Source organism: Quercus lobata, chromosome 1 (assembly GCF_001633185.2).
Source record: "Quercus lobata isolate SW786 chromosome 1, ValleyOak3.0 Primary Assembly, whole genome shotgun sequence".
Lineage (NCBI taxonomy): Eukaryota > Viridiplantae > Streptophyta > Magnoliopsida > Fagales > Fagaceae > Quercus > Quercus lobata.
The window spans coordinates 3,501,533-3,519,614 of record NC_044904.1 but is presented as its reverse complement, the minus strand read 5'-3'; the positions used below and the strand labels follow the sequence as shown (position 1 = coordinate 3,519,614).

General features: G+C 32.3%; 2 protein-coding genes and 1 pseudogene across 2 annotated transcripts; 1 reads left to right on the top strand and 2 right to left on the bottom strand.

The window, feature by feature from the left end:
* Positions 1-2,190: 2,190 nt before the first annotated feature.
* LOC115953253 (secoisolariciresinol dehydrogenase-like) lies at positions 2,191-3,284 on the bottom strand. Its single transcript, XM_031071199.1, has 2 exons — positions 3,196-3,284; positions 2,191-2,965 (listed from the first exon to the last, which is right to left on the bottom strand). The coding sequence occupies exons 1-2, from the start codon at positions 3,231-3,233 to the stop codon at positions 2,191-2,193; spliced, it is 813 nt and encodes a 270-aa protein (XP_030927059.1). The 5' UTR covers positions 3,234-3,284.
* A 1,574-nt stretch (positions 3,285-4,858) lies between these two features.
* On the top strand, positions 4,859-5,950 carry LOC115962470 (annotated as a pseudogene).
* Positions 5,951-6,974: 1,024 nt separating this feature from the next.
* LOC115952585 (secoisolariciresinol dehydrogenase-like) lies at positions 6,975-9,065 on the bottom strand. Its single transcript, XM_031070110.1, has 2 exons — positions 8,984-9,065; positions 6,975-8,004 (listed from the first exon to the last, which is right to left on the bottom strand). The coding sequence occupies exons 1-2, from the start codon at positions 9,019-9,021 to the stop codon at positions 7,230-7,232; spliced, it is 813 nt and encodes a 270-aa protein (XP_030925970.1). The 5' UTR covers positions 9,022-9,065; the 3' UTR covers positions 6,975-7,229.
* Positions 9,066-18,082: the final 9,017 nt, after the last annotated feature.

Genomic DNA, 18,082 nt, shown 5'->3' with positions numbered 1-18,082 from the left:
AAGTAAGGGGAGTAGGGCCTATGGTCGACAAAATGCAAAGGGTGTGGTTTGATAGAGGGGGAAAGGACCTAGATTTAGCATCTCGCTGAGACCACTTTTAAGAATATACTTGCTGGAAAAGCATCTTTACCAAAATGGGAAAAGAGCAGGTGAGAACCATATAACGCATGCTAGAGGATGGGAACAAAGAGAATTAATGGAGGCTTTTACCATTTTAGGGAAAAAGATGTGAGGTGGCTACATGGTAGATTGACCTTTACCCAAAATGGGGAAGGTATTTGTCATGAGGGATAGGCTAGAGACTCCTTGATGAGAGTATATAAGGCTGATTGTAGGCAGTAGGTAGTGGGGCAGCACCTAACTGGTCATGGTCAGGGTAGTGGGCAATGTGTTAAATGGAAGAATGCATGCAGTAGAAAAAAGAATGGATAAGGATGAGGGAAAAATGGTAAAAATAGGGATCAAAGTTTAGGTATAAAAAGATGGAATAGTACCCATGAATGGACAAGATGAGTAACACATAAACCAAGGAAAACATATGAGGCAATCTGAAGAAAAAAAATGAGACAATGAAAGAAGAGAAAAAAGAGAAAGTAACATTTGAGAGAAGAGAGAAAGTAGAGTATATACGGTAGGAGAGTATAACATGCATCACTAGGAACTTTTTCCCTCCCTCATAAAACACTAAAGATGACTACTCTAGCTCATGCTCCAATTAGGGGCCAAGCTAGAAATTTTTGTTTGGAGGAGTCAAGTTGCAACGCTAATATATTTATCAATACAACCCCCTCCCCCCCCCCCCCACACACACATATATACAAACACGCTTTTTTACTATACACATACTTTTTTATTTGATAAGTTATATATATACACACACCTAAAAAAAAACTTAGTATTTTCAATTAGAATTTATTTTTGATGGCAATCTTTCATAAAATAAAATTCATTTTTTCTATTTTCATAGTAAAATTCTTAAAAAGTTTCATTTTAAATACAAATTATAAAATTTTATACTAAAGTAAGTAAAAAATCTTTTAATTGAACTAATGAAATTTTCAAAAATATGAATAATCCAAAACTTGGAGGAACTAGTTAGGTTCCAAACATATTTAAAGCTACCTTACTCTAACTCATTATGTGGCAACTAAAAACACATTTAATGTGTAGTTTTGGTGACAAAATTTAATTTTTTTAATAAGTCAATGACTTGTTAATCATCACATAACGGGTTGAAAAAGACAGATTCGAACATGTTTGATACCAAACTTTATTAAATATTTAACAGATTTAAGAGCATATTTTACAATAAAAAATAAAATTGCGAAAAATAAAGTTTTATCTCATAACTATTAGACCAATTATTTTTTTTAGAGCATTATTGGACTAATTCAAATATTTGGGGGAGCCAACTCTATTTTTGTAGACTAAATTTTGAAAACATTATAATTATATATATATATATTTTTTTTTTTTTAATTTCAAAATTTTGGGGGGCCATGACCATATAACTTTATAGTCTTATTTGGTAATAACGTTGTGTCAGTTGCAGTTGAGATATTTTTAGTCAACATCCTGTTGAGAACTCTATTTCTCATAATTATGTCTATTGAAACTTTTGTTACTTTCTGTAATTATGTACTGTAAGTTTCATTTTGAACTAATCATTATTTTATGCCTAGATTGGTTCCTAGGTGTATCATGCAAAGAGAACCAGGCCTAACTCTCCACCCCTATCTATAGAAACCTTGACCCAAAAGCACAAAAAATTGCACCAACACCATTCTTAATGGCTACCAGTTGTTTTAACAGTCCCTTAATAAAATTTGTCCTTTTTTATAATTTATTTAGAGTCATGCTACACGCATCAACAATACAACAAAAATTTTACAAAATCTGACAATCGTTCATTCCACTTGGACCCCATTGCAATACAAAAAGAAAAGAGCCTGTAAAATTATTTAGACTCCCCATTTTATTTAGGACAATTATTGGTTTATATTGTACTATTAATGTAAGATTTACATTGTACACTAAACAAAAGTGTACAACATTGTACATATTTGCAAAAGGTGTACAATATTGTACACATATGCATAAAAATGTATAGTATTGTACACATTTGTTTAGTGTACAATGTAAATCTGACATGGATAGCTCAATGTAAACTAATAATTTTCCTTTTATTTATTAAGTCTGTGCAAACATACAAAAGCCTAGATTTGCAATGGTGAAGCCTCCATCTATGACAATGTTATGTCCACTCACATATTTTGACTCATCACTTCCAAGATAGAGAGCAGCCTCAACTATATCCTTTGGCTGGTGAACTACACCCTTGAGGGTGGAATAAACACGAATAACTCCATCATCATCTAGCTTCAAGAAATCCTTTGCCAAAGGTGTAGCAACCGCATAAGGTGACACACAATTCACACGAATTCCAAACTGTCCAAGCTCCACTGCTGTATTTCTCATTAATCCAACCAAACCATGTTTTGAGCTTGTGTAGCCATGACTTGCAACTCCTCCTATGGTTGAACAAACACTAGCGGTATTGATTATACTACCTTTTTTAGCTGGAATCATCACACGGGCTGCATGTTTGGTGCCAAGGAAATCACCTACAAGGTTGACACTAACCACTAGCTCAAATTCAGCCTTGGTGTTGTCAAGGATGTTAGGTTTGGCTACCCCAACTATACCAGCATTGTTGTGCATAATGTCTAACTTACCATACTTGGAAACAGCATGGTTAACTGCATTTTCTACATCTGTTTCTTTAGTAACATCACAATGGACGAAGGATGTAGATTGAGGATTTAGTTCTTCGCATACAGAGTGACCCAATTCATCTTGGATGTCAGCAATTACAACTTTTGCTCCATGTTTAGAGAAGAGTCTTGCAGTGGACTCACCAATGCCGCTAGACCGACCAGTGATTAATGCCACTTTTCCTTCAAGCCTGTCACATTAATTTTTACAAGATATTTTCTCTCACTTTTATTATTTAGCGTATTTTAGATGGCATAATTGCACAAAATATTTGCTACAGTCCATGGTTAATGGATGCAGTGTCCAACAAAACAAATAGAAAAAGTATTTATTGGGAGAGAGAGGATTTTTTTTTCATAGAGTATTGTTCTTTAACAAATTAAACATATTGAGGCAAGATAGCTAAAAAAATTTTCATACCTTCTTGCTGCAGCCGAGAGTAATGAGAAACTTCCCATGGTCGAAGGAGTAAGAATATGTGTTGGAAAAATGAAAATGAAACCCAAATACATTCACCAATTTGCTTTGTTATCTTTCTTGTAATATATAGCCGAGATGTCATAATCAAGCACAATTTGGTATTTACCCTGGACCCACAGCAAATTAAGTAGAATAGTTAAACTGGGCCACATGCTGTACTAAGTACTAACTAGTAAATTTCCATCAAAAAAAGTACTAACTATTAAATTTATCAAGGAAGTATGGTATTATAAATAATTCTACATCTTTATCACAATTTCGTTATATGACGACTCGTAAATAATGGAATCATAGATCTAGATTTGCAGTGTGTCTGAGCGTGTTGGTTTGCATTTTTGGCCATGTATGTGCGTTCATGAGTACGCCTAGATACAATTGTTCCAAAAAAAACAAGAGTTTGGCAGTATACTAGCATATTTTGGCTGTTTGGTACATGTATTTAAATATGTGTTTTTAGTTTTTAAACAATATTATACATATTTTCACTTACTTTTTTACCTATACATATTTTCAAACAATACAAATAACGTTACTAGAACAATGTTACCAAATAGCCTCTTAGTGCCTGTTTGGTATAGCTTATTTTTCAATTTTGAAAAAGGGATTGTTTGAAAAAGTTGTACCATAAAAAATAAAAAATAAAACAAAAAAAAAAAAAAACTCTATTGAAAAATCCATAAAAAAAATAAAACTAATCCCAACTCAGCAATACAAGGGGAAAAAAAATCCTTTCTATACATATCTCTAAGATATAAAAGGATTCCTCTTCCACGTGAATCAGTCTCTACTAGCCAATACAAAAAAGAAATATATCTCATATATATATAGTCTAGCATCCTTTTATGATCTATATTATCTTATTTTGTTTTTAAAATTGATAATTGTGGTTAGTTATTTTTTATTTATTTATTTTTTTTGTCTGAATGGCTAGTTATTTTTATTTTATTTTTTATGTTTATTGTTTTTAGATGTTTACATTTGAGTAATTATATATATTATCTTATTATATGCTTTTTTAAAATATTATATTATATAATTACATTAGATCAAGTAGCATATAATATCATTCAATTTAATGAGACGTATGGTTCTGTTTAATTGCACACCAATAGAAAGCTATAAAAAAATTAAAAAAAAATAAAATTAGAAGTATCTGTCGACCATGGGGATTCTAACAACCATCCAATAGTCCACTATAACTTCACATGTTTTTTATCCAAACCGGGATAAATTTAGTAAGTCTAGTGTCACAACAATTTTTATTGTATTAGCTACAATTTATCTATGTGGCTAGTTTTAGGTAGTGAAAATGAAATGATGGGTCTATCTGGGTCTATGATTCCATTATTTACGAGTCGTCATATGACAAAATTGTGATAAAGGTGTAGAATTAGTTATAATACCATACTTCCTCGATAAATTTAGTAGTTAGTACTTTTTTTGATGGAAATTTACTAGTTAGTACTTAGTACAGCATGTGGCCCAGTTTAACTAATCTACTTAATATGCTGTGGGTCTAGGGTAAATACTAAATTGTGCTTGATTATGACATCTCGGCTATATATTATAAGAGAGATAACAAAGCAAATTGGTGAATGTATTTGGGTTTCATTTTCATTTTTCCAACACATATTCTTACTCCTTCGACCATGGGAAGTTTCTCATTACTCTCGGCTGCAGCAAGAAGGTATGAAATTTTTTTTAGCTATCTTGCCTTAATATATTTAAATTGTTAAAGAAGAATACTCTATGAAAAAAAAATCCTCTCTCTCCCAGTAAATACTTTTTCTATTTTTTTTTTTGGTTGGACACTGCATCCATTAACCATGGACTGTAGCAAATATTTTGTGCAATTATGCCATCTAAAATATGCTGAATAATAAAAGTGAGAGATAATATCTTGTAAAAATTAATGTGACAGGCTTGAAGGAAAAGTGGCATTAATCACTAGTGGGTCTAGCGGCATTGTGAGTCCACTGCAAGACTCTTTTCTAAACATGGAGCAAAAGTTGTAATTGTTGACATCCAAGACGAATTGGGCCACTCTGTGTGCGAAGAACTAAATTCTCAATCTACATCCTTTGTCCATTGTGATGTTACTAAAGAAACAGATGTAGAAAATGCAGTTAACCATGTTGTTTCCAAGTATGGTAAGTTAGACATTATGCACAACAATGCTGGTATATTTGGGGTAGCCAAACCCAACATCCTTGACAACACCAAGGCTGAATTTGAGCATGTGGTTAGTGTCAACCTTGTAGGTGCATTCCTTGGCACCAAACATGCAGCCCATGTGATGATTCCAGCTAAAAAAGGTAGTATAATCAATACCGCTAGTGTAAGTTCAACCATAGGAGGAGGTGCATCTCATGGCTACACAAGCTCAAAACATGGTGTGGTTGGATTAATGAGAAATATAGCAGTGGAGTTTGGACAGTTTGGAATTCGTGTGAATTGTGTGTCACCTTATGTGGTTGCTACACCTTTGGCAAAGGATTTCTTTAAGCTAGATGATGATGGAGTTTATCGTGTTTATTCCAACCTCAATGGTGAAGTTCTCAAGCCAAAGGATATAGTTGAGGTTGCTCTCTATATTGGTAGTGATGAGTCAAAATATGTGAGTGGACATAATATTGTCATAGATGGAGGCTTCACCATTGTAAATCCAGGCTTTTGTATGTTTGCACAGTCTTAATAAATAAAAGGAAAATTATTAGTTTACATTGAGCTATCAATGTAAGATTTACATTGTACATTTTTATGCAAATGTGGACAATATTGTACACTTTTTTCAAATATGTACAATATTGTACACTTTTGTTTAGTGAACAATATAAATCTTACATTAATAGTACAATGTAAACCAATAATTGTCCTCAATAAAATGGAGAGTCTAAATAATTTTACAGGCTCTTTTCTTTTTGTATTGCGATGGGGTCCAAGTGGAATGAATGTTTGTGGGATTTTGTTAAATTTTTGTTGTATTGTTGGTGCTTGTAGCATGACTCTAAATAAATTATAAATATTGATAAATTTTCTCAAGGGGCTGTTAAAACTTAAAACAATTACTAGCCATTAAGAATGGGGTTGGTGCCTTTTTGTGCTTTTGGGCCAAGGTTTCTATAGATAGGAGTGGAGAGTTGGGCTTGGTTCTCTCTACAAGAGGCACCTAGGTACCAGCCTAAACAGGAAAACAAAAAAATATATATATATATAAATATATATATATATATATATTTATATATATACACATATGACAAAATAATGATTAGTTCAAAATGAAACTATAGTACATAATAAAAGAAAGTAACCAAAGTTTCAATAGAAAGAGCATTCACATTTGGACTGCGAAATGCCATATGTAGGACAGATTTAGCATTTTAGCCCAAAAACCACTAATTATGTCTACTAAAACTTTTGTTACTTTCTTTTATTACGTACTGTAGTTTCATTCTGAACCAATCATTATTTTGTCATATGTATATATATATATATATTTTTTTTTTTTTGCTTAGGCGGGAGAGAACCAAGCCCAACTCTCTACCCCTATCTATAGAAACCTTGGCCCAAAAGCACAAAAAGGCACCAACCCCATTCTTAATGGCTAGTAATTGTTTTAACAGTCCCTTGAGAAAATTTATATAATTTTATAATTTATTTAGAGTCATGCTACAAGCACCAACAATACAACAAAAATTTTACAAAATCTCACAAACGTTCATTCCACTTAGACCCCAGCGCAATACAAATAGAAAAAAGCCTGTAAAATTATTTAGACCCTTCATTTTATTGAGGACAATTATTGATTTACATTGTACTATTAACATAAGATTTATATTGTTCACTAAACAAAAGTGTACAACATTGTACATATTTGTAAAAAGTGTACAATATTGTCCACATTTGCATAAAAATGTACAATGTAAATCTTACATTGATAGCTCAACGTAAACTAATAATTTTCCTTTTATTTTTTAAGATTGGGAAAACATACAAAAGCCTTTATTTACAATGGTGAAGCCTCCATCTATGACAATATTATGTCCACTCACATATTTTGACTCGTCACTTCCGAGATAGAGAGCAGCCTCGGCTATATCCTCTGGCTTGAGAACTTCACCCTTGAGGTTGGAATAAACACGATAAACTCCATCATCATCTAGCTTAAAGAAATCCTTTGCCAAAGGTGTAGCAATCAAATAAGGTGACACACAATTCACACGAATTCCAAACTGTCCGAGTTCCACTGCTGTATTTCTCATTAATCCAACCACACCATGTTTTGAGCTTGTGTAGCCATGAGATGCAACTCCTCCTATGGTTGAACATACGCTAGCGGTATTGATTATACTACCTTTTTTAGCTGGAATCATCACACGGGCTGCATGTTTGGTGCCAAGGAAAGCACCTACAAGGTTGACACTAACTACTTGCTCAAATTCAGCCTTGGTGTTATCAAGGATGTTGGGTTTGGCTACCCCAACTATACCAGCATTGTTGTACATAATGTCTAACTTACCATACTTGGAAACAGCATGGTTAACTGCATTTTCTACATCTGCTTCTTTAGTAACATCACAATGGACATAGAATGTAGATTGAGGATTTAGTTCTTCGCATATAGAGTGGCCCAATTCATCTTGGATGTCAGCAATTACAACTTTTGCTCCATGTTTAGAGAAGAGTCTTGCAGTGGACTCACCAATGCCACTAGACCCACCAGTGATTAGTGCCACTTTCCCTTCAAGCCTGTCACATTTTTACAAGATATTATCTCTCACTTTTATTATTCAGCATATTTTAGATGGCATAATTGCACAAAATATTTGCTAGTCCATGGTAAATGGATGTAGTGTCCAACAAAACAAATAGAAAAAGTATTTACAGACAAAGACATTGGCGGCTCCACGTTAGAGTCAGGGTGGTCACAAGACCACCCTGGCCTGGAAAAAGAACCATTATTATATATAAAATTTAAAAATTTTATGATTTTCTTACCTTAAAAAAAAAGTGTGACCACCCTAAAAATTTTTTAGGTCCAATATAATTAAACTTTAGACAAAGTTTAGTAACAGACTTGATTGTAAGGTTACAACTTCATTCAATATTTTTTTTTATTGGATATGAATTTTAACAATTCCACAATCGGATTATATATATATATATATATATTATATCATTCATGCTTGCAAAACTTCAAGAAGATTAATGATAAATAGCTTATGTCATCAATCAAATGTTTAATTTTCAAGTTTTTGTAGTTTAAAATTATACACAAAAAATAAGTTTATGGATCAAATAGTAAATAACATCCAATTGACATGAAACTTGACATGTGTTTTAAAAACATAAAAAAAACATACAATTCAACGGTTAGATTTTCAAAATATGTATTCATGTTAATTTATTTAGTGAAAATTGTAATTTTAGGCTATAATAAGTTCGTAGTCAAACTTGGGTCATTTTAACAATATATTGAACCTTTACAAACAAAAAGAAAATTTCAAAAAATATTTAACTAAAATTTTGAAAGTGATATAGTTTACAACATTGATAATGAAATATAACTATCTTTTTTATTAAATATTGTATAATTTAAATTTCATGATGATCACCTTGAAAAAAATTTCTAGAGCCGCCCTAGGCAAAGAGGATTTATTTTTTCATAGAATATTGTTCTTTAACAAATTAATCATATTGAGGCAAGATGGCTAAAAAAATTTCATACCTTCTTGCTGCAGCCGAAAGTAACAAGAAACTTCCCATGGTTGAAGGAGTTAGAATATGTATTGGAAAAATGAAAATGAAACCCAAATACCATCCACCAATTTGCTTTGTTATCAAATTTGCTTTGTGATCTCTCTTGTAAATATAGCGGACATGTCAAACCCAGTATTCCAAGTACGTCATAATCAAGCACAATTTACTGGACCGACAGCAAGTTAGGGAGAATAGTTAAAGTGGGCCACATGCTGTAGTAAGTACTAACTACTAAATTTTTTATTCTTTATTTTTTGTAGCTTTCTATTTACGTGCTACTTGATCAAATGTAATTATATAATATAATATTAAAAAAAGCATATAACAAATAAGATAATATATATTATTACTCAAACCAATGTTGTCGAATGTAAACATCAAATAAACAATAACTAGCCACAATTATCAATTTTAAAAATAAAATAAGATAATATAGATCATAAAAAGATGCTGGACTATATATATATATATATATATATATATATATATACATATATATGAGATATATTTTTTTTTTTGTATTGCCTAGTAGAGACTGATTCACGTGCAAGAGGAATCTTTTTATTTCTTCGAGATATCGAGAAATGATTTTTTTCCCCTTGTATTGCTGAGTTGGGATTATTTTTATGGATTTTTCAATAGAGTTAGATTTGGATATTTGTTATAGAGACTAATTCACGTGGAAGAGGAATCTTTTTTTTTCTTCGAGATATTTAGAAAGGATTTTTTTTCCCCTTGTATTGCTGAGTTGGGATTATTTTTATTATTTTTATGAATTTTTCAATAGAGTTAGATTTGGATATTTGTTATAGATTTTTGATGTTAGGATTTGGAAGATTATGGACCTAAGGGAATGGATGGGCCAAATGGTATTTTATTAGGTTCTTTTCAATTAATTTTTGGATAAAATGCAAATTGCACTTTTTAAGTTTAGGGTAAATTACAACTTATTCACGTGTGGTTTGACAAAAATTTAAATTGTCTACTTGTGATATAGAAGTTGACACTTTGTCTACTTGATATTCACTCATTTAGGCTTCCGTAACCCACATATGTGATTTCACTGTTTTGGTTTAAGAAGATTCTCTCTCTTTGAAAGAACATTCTCATGCCTATCAATTCAAACAAATCTGTCAATGGGATAGAAAAGATTGAGAAAAAATATTGTGGTGTGTTTGATTTGGTTTTAATTTTTGGTTGTAGTGGCTGTGGGTAGATTTCTGGATTTAGTTCTTGGTGTGAGTTTATGTTCAAAAATTCTGGAAACATAAATACAATCTTATGCAATAACAGCAATACTGCCCAAATAAAAGTCCCAACCATTTCAAGGTCTAAAAATTGAAGATTTTTGGATAAGAATTAGAGAAGAAGCACGCGACTTGGGGACATATGGCCGTCTGATACAATAAGGGGCATTTTTCCTCTGTGTTTTTAAATAATACTGTATGTTATAAAGGCATAGTGGTAATGCAAAAATTCAAAAGCTTAGGAACAAATTCCAATTACAAAGTACAATATGATAATATCATTTTTTTTTTTTTTTTTTGCTGAATATGATAATATCAATCTGAAAGAACAAACAAATCACAGGTCCTATATAAAAAACAAAATGGGAGAAATGTGGAGAACAACCTCGTCGTCCATTTCGACAAAGACATTTCCTAAAGTTTTGTTTGATAGCCACCACACGTTCCCCACATGGGTTTCCACATTTGTGAAGAATTGACAAATTATTCCAAGAGGCACTCGACCGGCAATAAATTTTGAACATAAACCCACAGCCACTGCAAGCAAATCAAACACACCATAAATTTCTTTCTCAAATTCATTTATCCCCTTGACAATTTTGTTTGGATTGATGGGCTTGAGAATGTTCTTATGAGGAGGAAGAATGTTCTTAAACCAAAACTTCACCATATTAAGAAATATGTTTTTAGATCTTGGTTTTTATGTTTTTGTTGTGTTTTTAACGGTAAAAGTACATAGGTAGGTTATGAAAGGCTAATGGAGTGAAGCTCAGGTGGGCAAAGTGCCAACTTTAAACCATAAGTGTGCAACTTAAATTTCGGTCAAATCACAGGTGGATAAGTTGTAATTTACCCTTAAGTTTAACTTAAATTCATTTTAGTCTTCTAACTTCGTTTTTGTTCAATTTTGTCCTCTAAGTTTCAAATTTATTCAATTCAGGTCTTTCGTTCAACTCCATTAAAAATTTTAGTTAAGTATGCAATTAATTTTGAAAATAATTTTTTTTAAATAAAATAAAATTTATCACATGATGAAAAAAAAATAAAAGAGTGGGGTCCTAGGAGGGTTTGTAGGTTGTGTCCGAATTTGCCACCCTAAAGGAAGGGACCCATAGTCCCCTAGCCGGCTAGCCCTTCCTTAGATCTACCAGGCTGCCACAAGTTTAATACATGAAAAATTAAAGTGTATCGAATATCAACAACCTCCTTAAATACGCCACTGGTCTAATACATGTAAAATTAGAGTGTAACAATTTCCTTAGGCTTTTTCTCTTTCTCTGACCCTAAATAATAACATGCATATTTTGGTGGTTCCTTCACTGGAAAACTCTTTTTTTTTTTTTTTTTTCTATTTTTTGTGATAGGAACCTCCACCATCATATTATTTTAATAAAACTTTCTTTTCATTAACCTTATAAAATGGTAAAGTTTATAATGTAGTTGTCGGGGCGGAAAAGTTTCCTTTCCAACAAATAAGATTTATATTGGGTCGGGGGTCTAAACCGAAACTCGACGATGGGCTTGATGCACAGCCCAAAGGCTATCGATGAAGATCCAAGGAGTCCAATATATTTTATGCCTTGGGCCTAGATTGGGACTGACAAGAGTGGCCCATGAACAATCCCTATAGCGGACACGTCAACACGGTTAAAAAACATATTGTAAGAAATACCCGATAGTAAAGCGTTTATGTAGAAAACAACCTAGTGGTAAGATATTTCTGCAGAAAATAGCCCAGCGGTAAAGTATTTCTGCAGAAGATAGCCCAGTGGTAAAGTACAACAAAACAAGATAAATCTCCAACTATTAGTTATTTCACAGGCTAGGGGAAATATCTACATTTTCAAACTCGTTGTCCATTAGCTCTAGAGAGGAGTCTTCTAATACAACAATATGGGAAAAAAACTCTATAGTAACAGTTACATCATAACCATTGATAGTAAAAGAATAAGTAAATATCATGGGTTCCATTATGACAAATAATGAGGAAAACTTAGTGTGAGATGAAGGGAGAAAGAGAGATCCCAGCTAATGCAGCAAGATCATTATGGTGCCAAGACATGCTCGTGAGTAATGAGTAGAGAGAGTCATTTGTAAGTAGTATGAGTAATGAGTGAGAGAGTGTAGTAAGGTTGCTGGAGCTTTCAGCTGGGGGTAGATAAGCATTTGTGAGTAGAGCTATGAGAAGTGCTTTTGAGTTGGGAGCTGGGGACTTAGTCTTTAAGCTTGAAACTAAGAACTCAACGACCTTTTCAGAGCTTGGAAGAGGCTTAAGCAGAGAGGTCAAGGAAAAGTCCTCTCTTGTGTATGCCTTAGTATATTTTGGTGTCTTAGTGTGTTGGTGAAGTATTAATGGAGAGTTCCATTTATATCTGGGTTTTAGGGAGTGATTGGCAAATAATTTCTGCTAAATCTTGCCCAATCCTCAGAAAATCCATAGAGAATCGTTATTGGGATTTTAGCTAATAGTGGTAAGCTCAGCTTTTAGAAGGTTGTTGCTGTTTTGGGTAATAACAGCTGGGATTCTGACTTAGTATTGATTGCTGATTGGCCTTAGCTGATGGGATTAGAGCATGCTTAAGGCTAATGATCTTGGTTATGTTGCAACTAGAATCAGAGCTCCCTAGAGCAGATTAGATCACCCTAAACCAGGTGTCAACCTTGAAGCTCTTACTAGGAACTCTGCTGGGATCCCTTTGGTGCCCTCCAAACTACATTTTCTTAAGTTTCCCCATTTGGGGTTCATGTTCTTGATCCATGAACCAGAGAATACACATTTTTAGTATGAAAATGAGTTGATTTCATGTTGTTTCAGGAGTTTTAATGGCTTGATCATGGCTTCTCTCGATTTTTGACCGGCTGGGTTGGAGAAGAAAGAAGGGACAACTAGCTGAAACTTCCTAGCTTTCTGTCACATCCCTCTCAGCTTTATGTCACATGAGAAATAATGGGATTTCAGTTTGTAAAGGAAGGATTCAACCCTTGAAAAACACATGTCCTCTTCTGATCTGATTGGACAAGTTGAAACCTGATGGGAAGGGGCTCCAACTGTTCAGTTGTTGCTGAAATTTGGCTAGTCAGCCCACGTGACCTCCAATTGCTGGGATTTGTGTGTGGGCTAAGCCAACTCATCCAAACTTTGTAGTTGAACTCCTTTGGACTTGGTTATGACTACAAAATGAAAAGTTTTGTCATGGGTGATATTCATGGGCTTTTATAAATCTCGTAAGAGAGGTATTTCTTGGGGGATGAATAATTATATTTCCCATGAGTGTGGGATTTAGTATATGCAAAACAAGTATCAAAGTAATATTTGCATTTTGTAAATATGTGCCAAAATATCATTTGGGCTTCATGAAATAGGTGCTAAATTAATATTTGAGTTTTGTAAAATAAGTGCCAAATTAACATTTTGGTTTTGAGCATAAAGTAATTGATTTTGCCAAAATAATATTTTGGGCTTTGTAAAATAGTTGCCAAAATAGATTTGGGCTTTTGTAGGAATAATTGCCAAATTATTATTTGGGCTTTGTAATAAGTGCCAAATTAACATTTGGGCTTTGAGCATAAAGTAATTATTTTTGCCAAAATAACATTTTGGGCTTTGTAAAATAGTTGCCAAAATAGTTTTGGGCTTTATAAAATAGGTGCCAAATTAATATTTGGGCTTTGTAATAAGTGCTAAATTAACATTTGGGTTTTGAGCATAATGTAATTTGTTTTTGCCAAAATAATATTTTGGACTTTGTAAAATAGTTGCCAAAATAGATTTGGGCTTTTGTAGGAATAGTTGCCAAATTATTATTTGGGCTTTGTAAGATTTTGTAAAAATATTTCCGTGTAGCAACGGACTTAGTAAAGATGCCGTGTAGCAACAGGCTTTGTAAAGGTGTCGTGTAGCAACGGACTTTGTAAAGGTGTCGCATAGCAACAGGCTTTGGATGTGCCATGTAGCAACAGGCATTGTAAAGATGCCATGTAGCAACGGGCTTTGGAGAGGGTTTTGTTGGGCATTTTGGATTTTCCCACAAGGTAAGTGCTTTTGGGCTTATTATAGAGACGGTATGATTTTGTGGCTCAAGATGGTAGCAATATGGTGAGTAAATTGTCAAAACCCAAGTTGTATAATATGTGGGCTATAATGGGTAATATTTTTAAGAGGACCCAAGGCAATTTATGAGACTTATATATGGAATATTTGTGAAACCCCAATAACATGGAGAATATTTGAGTAATAAATATGGGGAATATTTATGTGGGCTTAAAATAGTTTAGGGGCTTGTGTAGGTGTTTTTGTGAGTGGGCTAATGAAATTAAAACCCAAAAATTTGTACCTCAACAGTAGTTACAATCAATCCATCATGACTCAATTAAATTCACAAGAATATTATTTTTATATAACCATTCCAGCATGATAAAAATGCATTGTTTGTCTCATACTCCATTTCTATTTCCTTTTACTGGAGAAAAGTTTTTTTTGTTGCACTGCCACTTATATATAGGGGCGCACGAAAAGATTGTGTTAAATACGGCAATACCTCTCAATTAGTATATTTCAATTACCATAGCTGGTTAACGCCCATGTTTACAGACTAACTTTTATTTATTTATTTAATTTTACGAAAAATAAAATCATAAAAAACAGTGGGATTGCGTGTGTAATTAGACCCCTAAAAGATAAGAGAGATGCTACGTATAAAGTGTTGCGCTCCAGTGCTCCACACTTTCATTGAGGGGCCGGGGGCGGCTAAAACGTGTTCAATGAATTTAGGTATCTAGAACTTGCAGCCCCTGTTAGGCAATTATTAGTTTACACCATGTGGGTGTCGGGCAAATTTTTTTCAAAATTGTTATTTTCATAAAAAGATTTCAAAATTTAAAGGTATGTTTGATTAGGAGGGTGTATAGGTCGGATTGGGTCGGGTTGAGGGGATTTTTTGACCCAACCAACCATGGCGGGTCAAAAAAAACCCAACCCAACCCAACCTATCACATAAGTCCAACCCAACCCACATGAGTCGGGTTGAACTCATGGGTTTGAAATTTTTTATTATTATTATTATTATTATTAAATTGAGTATAAAAAAAAAATAAAATATTAAAAAAACCTAAAGATTAATATCAACACTAATGACTAAACAACAATAGTAATTTATTAGGATTTGTGTGAACTAATTGGCTTTTATATAGGATAGGAAGAACTAACTATTTTAAAAAAATTATTAATTATATAATATATTATATATATATTAAATTAGTATTAGTAGAAGGAACTGAGGAAATACTGTTCTACAACTGTTTTTTTTTTAAATTATTAAATATATAATATATATTTAAATGTATATATATATATATATATATAAAAGTTCCCTACAATTGATTTTAAAAAAATTATTAAATATAAAAATATATTTTAAATATATATTATATATGGGTGGGTCGGGTTGGGTTTGGCGAGTTTATAATTTTATGACCCAGACCCAACCCAACCCACCATAAAATTTTTTTTTGTAACCCAACCCAACCCACCAAGCCTTAAAAACCGACCCAACCCGACGGGTCGGGTTGGGTTGGGTTGGGTCGGGTTTAGCGGGTCGGTGGGTTTTCTGCACACCCCTATGTTTGATAATTGTTTTTTCCTCTTATTTTTTGTTTTCAAAAATATTTTTCTATTTTTGAAACTAAAAAATTTGTTTGGCAACCTAAAATACACAAAAAACAAAAACTGTTCTCAAAACTCAATTTGTAAAGGAAATTAAAAACATACAAAAAGCTGTTTTCAGTTTCTAATTTTTAAAAGTCAATGAAAATGCGCATTTAATTTAATGAATCTGTCTCATTTAATGAGTTAGCATTAAAGTTTAAATCCTAGTAACAACATATTTTAGTTTTTTTTTTTCAAAACACTTTTTTTTTTTTTAATTTCAACTAACCAAACATGTTTTTGATTTAAAAAATACAAGAAATTTTTTTTTTCTTTATATTCCCAAAAACAAGTTTTTGAAAATAAAAAATAAAAAATGTTATCAAGCATAACCTAAACTTTCTTTATTCATCAAAAGAAAACCTTTTAAATTGGAACTCTTTTATAGAAAACATAAACTAAATTTGTCATCTTTTATAAAAAAAATTAAAGTTGAAACTCTGTTTTTAATTCTTGGAATCCATTTTCTTGAAAATAAATGAAACTTTTTCTCACCAAAAAAAATGCTTTTCTAGCCTCTTTTCTTTAAAACCAACGTTCTTCTTCCATTTTTTTTATCAAGAAAAATCCTTTTTATATATGAAAAAAAAAAAAAAAAACTTTTTAAGTCTTTTACTAGAAAAAAAGGGCAAACTTGTTTTTCTTCAAATAAACTCTTTTTTTCAAACAATCTTTTTTTCAAAATAATTTGTGCATTTCCTTTTAGGTAAGTTTTTAAACTTTTCATCTTTACACATTCAAGCATTGTTGTTTTAAATCTTTTTCTAAGAATTGCATCTTTTAGAGATTTGTGCCTATGGTTCAATTTCAATGAAATTGAACCAATAGGCACCAATCAAGCTAACATGATTCTCCCCTTTTTGGCACTAATGTTTTATCCTATTTTGTTGTTGCAAGAAAAATGAGAAAAATATGGTGAATGACAACAAGGTGCTATCTTTTACTTTCCATCTTTTTCTTTTATGTTGTAAATATTGACATGCTAAATATATAGTATATAAATATTCACATGCTATTGTATATATTATTTCTTGCAACGTGGTAAAATGTTTCTCACATGCTATGTATATATATTTCACATGCTTTGTTTGTAAATATTTTTTTGAAATAAATATTCACATGCTACGTTAAATATATATTATTTTTACAAAACCTTTTTCGAAAAACCAAAATGCCAAGTATCTATTTTTTTCACTAAAAGATAAAGTTAGAATTAAGTTAAAATGGGGACTATCCTTTGGATAGGTGGTGTGGGGTGCCTAACACCTTTCCCACATGTAACCGAATTTCTGAGTCCAAGGTCTTTGGTTTGAGACTTCTAGTTTACCTTAATTAATAAACCATTAACATTGGTTTAGTTAATTAGGTAACTTTAAAAACAATTAGACAAATAGGTGACTAATCACACCTCATACAAAACCAATAGTTGGTGGCGACTCCTAAAATAAAAATAAGAAAAAGGGACTCACAAATGCACACACACACAGACACGTCACCCTAGAAACACATGCACACAAAGAATCACGTCACTGAAGACCCAATGTGCGATAAACCAAAAAAGAAAAGCCTTCAACAAGCTTTTTTAGCACTCTCTTTTTTGGAGCATCCACAGGGGCATTACCAAAAAGTCACTCAATATTTCAACCCCCTCCTCTGCCATTGAATGTTGACAATCTACTAAATTAAATTCTCAAATTTTTAGAAAAGATTAATGACCATTAATGATTTGACAAATTTACTACATATAAAAAAAAAATTATGGTTCAATTGTTTTAGGTTTTTATTGATCTAATACATTGGAGGCCTTGTTAAAGGTGGGAAAATAGCATACCATTTTTTTTAATTTAAAAAAGACAATTATTATCATTAAATTTGTGCCTTTTAATAATGGGGTGGGACCTTTTTTGTAAAGGGAGTGAGGGATTTTGTAGTGGTGAAATGTTTTGCTGCATACTTGTATTGTATGCAACAATTGATACATAATGGGTTATGTGATAGCAAAAAGAGAATAACAAGTGTTTAAGGGTCATTTTTGCTGCCACATAACCCAATATGTAGCAAAACCTTTCCCTTTGTAGTGGGGTTTTTAGGCTTAGGCCTAGGTGTCCTACGTGTT